Genomic DNA, 6,471 nt, shown 5'->3' with positions numbered 1-6,471 from the left:
GAAGAAGAAGAAGAAGAAGAAGAAGAAGAAGAAGAAGAAGAAGAAGACGACGACGACGACGACGAAGACGAAGACGAAGACGACGACGACGAAGACGAAGAGGAGGAGGAGGAGGAGGAGGAGTAGTTTGGATTTATATCCCCCCTTTCTCTCCTGTAAGGAGACTCAAAGGGGCTTACAATCTCCTTTCCCTTCCCACCCCACCCCTCCACAACAAACACCACGTGAGATGTTTCTGCTTCTCCTTCTCCTCCTGAAATTCCGGATCCTCTAGAAGAAAAAAGAAAAGTGATTCCAATTCTTTTGTGGGGATCCTTCTACTATTAGAACTGCTGTCTTGTTTAGTATTTTTTAAAAGAAGGATTTTTTAAAAGAAGGGGAAAAAGTCAGGAGAGCAGGCGTCTCAGGCTGGCTACCCACAGACTTCATTAAGACCAAACATCTGAGAGAAGAAAGAGTGTTTTCCTTTGCCACGCTTCAAAGATACTGCAGGTTCAGTTCTGCAGAGGAGCTGATAGCCTACAACAGTTCTACAGGCAGGCTGCAGAACCTTAAAAGCAGTCAAGGGCTCTGCCAGCACAATGCAACATTATTTACTGTCGGCAGATCACGACAGATTGCTTCCTTAGCATTGGTGCTCATGTTTTCCCCTGCACAGTTAGACTGGCCTTCAAAGCATGCTAGATTGGTTCTGTCTTTAAGATATGTGGGGAAATGTACAGAGTTCCTGGTATTTTCAAAAAAGATGCTCGTTTCTGGTAAACAAATCTCTTCAGCTCCCGGGAGTAATCCAAACTGAGGAGCAACACGAACATAAAGCAGAGAATTTTGCAAAGGGAGGATTTTGCATCACAGGCCTAAAAAGCAATAACATGCCCACAAATGAGCTGTGAATGCCTGTGTGAATTGGCAGAGTCCCTCCAGGATTCAGGGGACCTTTGGGGAAAGCACCTTCAGTAGAGCTGTAGAATCTTGCAAGGGGTGTGTGTGTTTCAAGAACCCTCCTCTGATTTTCTTGGTTGCTTTGAGCAAATTGAGAATGTTGACATTAGGGCAATAGACTGGATTGTTGTAATATTGCCAGGGGATCCCCGGCCCACCTGGAGGCTAGCATTCCTGCTTGGAGGAGGTCCTCCAACTGGAGATGACAGGGATTGAACTTATGACCTTCTGCATGCAAAGAAGACGCTCTACCCCTAAGCCATGGCCTCCGAGTGTGCCAACGCAGGCACGGTTTTTCACATGGAATGCCCTGGCGACTGAGAAAACGAAAAGATAGTGACCATGACAATGAGACATCCTTTTTCTTCACTTTGCTCCCGACACTTATTTTCATTTCCCTTCATCTTCGGCTGCCTCTCAGGAGTCCCACACGGATTGATTTATTGGGGATTATTTCATTGTATATTTTCCTGCCTTGTTTCTGTTTCCGATTATATCTCTTTCGGCTTGGCTTCATCCTCTGCAAGTATTTATTTCCCCCCTAAAACCAAATCCATTTTGGTTTTGGTTTATTCTCTCTCTCTCTCTCTCTCTCTCTCTCTCTCTCTCTCTCTCCCCCCCCCCCCCCCCCCCGCCCCTTTTTCTCCCTTATCTACTGTTTGCAGGGAAGCAATTCAGCAGTTTTCTAGGCGACACTGCCAGAGGGCAAGGAACTGGTCCTTCTATTTCTGTGTCTCTTCAGGTAGACATTGCAGTTTGGGCAATTAGGAGAAGGGCTCTCGTGGCTTTCAAATGTATGTCTCCTGGCCCATCTCGCTGCTCACAAAGTTGTCTAGAAAATTACGGTAAGCAGCAGCGGCTTCTGCCCTTCGGTAGCCATCTTCCAGACGCAGCCTGGGTGTTTTCAGAGAACTTCAGCAAGCTGAGAGAGGAGGCACATTGGGGCAAAATTCACTGCCTTTTACCCATGCTTTATGTCCAACCTCAAAGCATTTTACATGAATCCCCTTTGAAAATGATTCTTTGGCTGAAACGTTTTGAAAACATCTCCAGTTGCTGTGCCATCTATCGGCTACGTTTCCCACGCTTCTCTGCTTCCCTGACCTTCCTCCTCGGCTCTGTTTTCTGAGCACCCTCTGCAACCCCATCACCTGTTTATTTCCAGCATTTTTCTGTCTGTTCTTTTATTTTTAGGGGCCCAATCTTCAAAGCATTAAGTATACAAGGAGTACAGAATACAGTATGAGGTTGTGAAGCATTGATTCAACACAGAACTCAAAAAAAAAAGGGGGGGGTGTAATGGTAGCCAGGAATCATTTCGAGGGAGTGAATGAGAACAAAAGGGGAGGCGATTTGTGCAGAAAGGACCATTAACCAGGGCCCTTTCCGCACGGGCCTTTTACAGCGCCCTGGGGACAGCAAAAACACCGTCCCGAGGAAGCTGTTTGCACAGGGGGCGCAGCTGCTTCGCAACCGCGCCACCCTTGCTCCTCCCCAGCGGCGCGCAGCCGCCATTTCCCCACCTCGCTCCTTGAGCAAGGTTTTTGGAAAACGGCGGCTTCCAGCCGCTGCCGTGAGAATGGCAGCGGCTGGAAGACGCCATCCCTCCCTCCTTGCCCAATCGACTTACCGTCCCTGAGACCGTCCAGCGCGTCGCCGAGGCCTGGGGACACCCCCCCCCACCCTGCAACTCTGGAGCGGTCGCACAGGGCAGGGGGCCTTTTTCCCGGGCCTCGGCGACGCGCCGGACTGTCACAGGGACGGTAAGTCGATCGGGCGATGGCGCAGCGTGGCACCATCTTCCCAGTTGTTACCGGGACAGTTCATACAAACGGTCCCGGAGGGGTTGGGTCGGCGTCATGTACGCCGACCCCCAGCGTGGCCGTGCGGAAGCGGCCTATGCTGCAGGCAGTAGTTAAGATGGTCAAGTGATGAAAAAGATACAGGAAATTCTACGGGCTGTCTGACCTTTCTATTTCTCCAGCAGCTAAATCAAGATAACGAGACCTGGATAGCACCCAATGTTGCAAGATCAGGAAATGAAGTTCCACAATAATGATTAACATTATTACTAACTTAAATGACGATCCAAGTGCTGCCGATGATTAATATATGACTTTACCTTCAGATTCATGGTGCTCAAAATTAAAGTGTGAACATTTGTCATGTTTAACTTGCCCTGACCAGCGCAGAACAGAAATGAGATGAACAAAAACCCCAATGCACGTTATAAAAATTACAGAGCCAAGACAACCAATGTTGCAGAAAATTGTGAAAAACCACAGAAAACATATAGCTTTCTGGACATACTAACCACAACATATGATCTTGTGCTAATTTACATGGCTAACATGGAGAGCTAGCGTGGTATAGTGGTTAAAATCAATACAGCCTAATATGGAGAACTAGTTCCCCACTCCTCCATGTGAACAGTGGAATCTTATCTGGTGGACCAGATGTGTTTCTCCACTCCTACATTCCTGCTGGGTTACCTTGCGCTAGTCACAGTTTGTTCAGGACTCTCAGAGCCCCACCTACCTCACCCACCTGCTGTGGGGAGAGGAAGGGGAAAGGATTTCTAAATCTCTTTGAGTCTTCTTACAGGAAAGAAATGGGGGTTACAAATCCAAACTCTTTTTCTTCTTCTAACACCTCCAACCACAAGCAACCACTGTGCGGAGACCGAATAGTCACTGCAGTTCCATTATTAGTGAAACCGAATGCTCATTTAAGAGTTTCCCTCAACATTCCTCAGGCAAAACATGAGAAAAATGTTGAGGAAATCCAAACCTTAAAAAAAAATTCATTAATTTTTTTTAAGTGGGGCTTCATACACCCTTCAATCAGATGTGTAAGTTCCCCTTCAAGCAAAACACTTGGCAGATTTGAGGAAACCAAGAGTTTTGATCAAATTATTAACATTCCTTAGGTGGGTATGATAAATTTAATAAATTCATTCTTCAGGCTGGAAGTCTTATTGCCCAAACTGTTGCAGAATGCTTCCGGTCAAACCTAGTTCATAAACGTGTCAGGAGATGGGCAGTTAAAATGAGAAACCCCCAATGGGTTCTGCCTGAAGAGCTAATCGGAACTATAGGACAAGTTGCCACAGAACCAGTGAGAAGAAGAACCCGAGCTTAGCATTGGCTTCTTTGGTAGGCGGACAATATATGACCTCCAAATTGGCTGAGCCAGGTATAAAAATCAGCAGCCTTGTCTTCTGGCTGTGCCCGGGCAACAAAGTGCAATTTCCTGTCATGCCAGATGTGACTGTAATGAAAAAGGAAGATGTTCTTGATCCTGTGGCATCCCACAGTGTCCAGAGGAGAAATTTTGAATCAAGTTACTTTTGAGGTCTTGTTAGTCTGGTTTGTAGGATAAGTAGATTCTAAAAGTACAAGAATTCAGAACAGTGGACAAATTAACAACTTATTTCAGAAAGGAGAATATGAACACGTATGAAAAAACTTGGAAACCGCTGATTGACTATTTGATCACCTCAGACCAGATGAAATACTCTCTAACAATCGAAGTTTAATAATAGTGTGGGCGAAAGCCAATATTTACGAAGCTATTATCATTCATATAGTTGATATTTGAATTTTATGTAATAAGATTGTGAAAATTAGTGAGGTACAAGACACATATTGTCTTGTTTCCTCGTTTCTTCAATATTTTCTTTCTTTGTGAATTATGAAGAAGAGTTTGGATTTATATCCCCCCTTTCTCTCCTGTAGGAGACTCAGGCCCTTTCCCCACTTACCTTAAGCCCCGCACTACTCTCCTAAAGTAGCGCGGGGTCCAGCTGCACTCCCCACTTCAGGGGCGGTGAGAACGCAGCCGCCCTGAAGCTGCCTCTCTCGAGCCCCCTCAGCGCGCATAATTCCTGGCGCCTTTTCAAATGGCGTCTTTTGATGACCCAGCGCAGAGCACGGGGTCGTGGGGAAGCCGGGCCATGCGCCAGGAATTGCGCATGCTGTGAATTGCGCGCAGCAACCCTCCGAAAAGGGTAAGTGGGGAAAGGGCCTCAAAGGGGCTTACAATCACCTTGTCCTTCCCCCCTTACCACACTGTGAGGTAGGTGTTTAAGGTACTCAATGAAGTACAGCATCGTGTTGAAGGAGAAGCCTAAATTTTAATTTCAATGTAACAAAAGTAACTGGCTGTACATTACTGTATACTTTAACCACAAAAACTTATTTTTTAAAAAGTGCAATTTCCTGTCATGACAATATATGACCTCCAAATTGGCCGAGCCAGGTATAAAAATCAGGAGCCTCGTCTTCTGGCTGTGCCTGGGCAACAAAGTGCAATTTCCTGTCATGCCAGATGTGACGGTAATGAAAAATGAAGACATTGCTTTTGATCCTGTGGCATCCCACAGTGTCCAGAGGAGAAATTTTTGAATCTAGTTACTTCTGAGGTCTAGTAAGTCTGGTTTGTAGGATGGATAAAAATAGCTTTCTGGCTTTTGATTATGCTTGTAAAATTATCAGGAAACTTAGAAGCCTCCAACTTGTTTTGATCTTGTACTGCGAATAATCTTGGCAAAGAATAATTTCCAGCACTTACTGTTCCAGGACTTAAATGGAAACTGATAAGCAGCAAGATCTGAGCCACCAAGATGGCGAATGACAGGTTGGCGTGGATGTGGTAGCGCTGATTGCGGATGGTGCTGACGGAGCTGTGGAAAAGAAGTTTGGTTAGCGTCCCAAGAAGAAACAATCTTTTCATCGTTTATTGCAAGGGATTTGATTTGCGAGCTTAGGATTCAGCTGAATTAGATTCCCTGGTATGCTCCCATCAGAAAAGAAAACACTGGTTTGTACTGCAAGATGAGAATTGCTGAAAAGGCTCAGAACTTGCAAAAAAGAATAATGACTTTTTATGTCTGGAAGGAAAAAAAAACAAAGCCACAAATCCTACAAAAGCGGCCTTTGCAGAGAATCTTCTGATATCTCAGATTTAGTTTTTGACTATAAACCTAACGAAAGCCCGGATCCGCCTGTCTCAACTTAAAGCCTGCAACAACCTAAGTATGACAACTGCATTCACGTGGACGTTGTGCCAATCCCAATTGTTCAAACAGAGCACAGGTTCCCAATGGGCACGGCTGTGTAAGATTTGGGCAATCCATGAAGCAGGGAAATGCTTTTGTAGCAGGCACTTGTCCTGCCTCCATTTCCAAGGGTAGGCATTGGCCACAGCCCTATCCAGTCACCACCCTGCTAGCCAATCACGGTAATGGGCTTTAACGTGAAACGCTCAGCATACAAAGTTTGTGGTCTACCTAGAGTTGCCAGCTCTGGCTTGGGAAACTGTTGGGAATTACAAGGGTGTGTCACAACCAGTCATCTGTTTGTATGTCAACAAGATGCGGAGATCACATTCTAATAGCTGACTTATTGATTAACCATTGGGCAGTTTAGTAGCCATTGACTACATGTCTGAGAGCATTTATATCTAAGGTTATAAAGTTACCTTAACTTTCATGGTCGGAATCAATTGGCTGCTGTGGGTTTCCTGGGC

At 45.6% G+C, this 6,471-nt stretch overlaps 1 protein-coding gene across 1 annotated transcript in view; it reads right to left on the bottom strand.

The window, feature by feature from the left end:
* The window catches only part of DEF6 (DEF6 guanine nucleotide exchange factor), a 28,030-nt gene extending 22,354 nt beyond the window's left edge, over window positions 1–5,676 (bottom strand). Inside the window, exons 1-3 of the mRNA XM_048513857.1 lie at window positions 5,515–5,676; window positions 3,065–3,121; window positions 721–857 (exon numbers count right to left, since the gene is read on the bottom strand). Of these exons, the coding sequence (XP_048369814.1) occupies window positions 721–857; window positions 3,065–3,121; window positions 5,515–5,676 (356 nt within the window). The remainder of the gene's footprint in view (window positions 1–720; window positions 858–3,064; window positions 3,122–5,514) is intronic.
* Between the last annotated feature and the right edge of the window lie 795 nt (window positions 5,677–6,471).

This window comes from Sphaerodactylus townsendi, linkage group LG13 (genome assembly GCF_021028975.2).
Source record: "Sphaerodactylus townsendi isolate TG3544 linkage group LG13, MPM_Stown_v2.3, whole genome shotgun sequence".
In the NCBI taxonomy this organism is placed as follows: domain Eukaryota; kingdom Metazoa; phylum Chordata; class Lepidosauria; order Squamata; family Sphaerodactylidae; genus Sphaerodactylus; species Sphaerodactylus townsendi.
The sequence above is the reverse complement of the archived record's forward strand: the minus strand, read 5'-3'. Positions and strand labels throughout refer to the sequence as shown.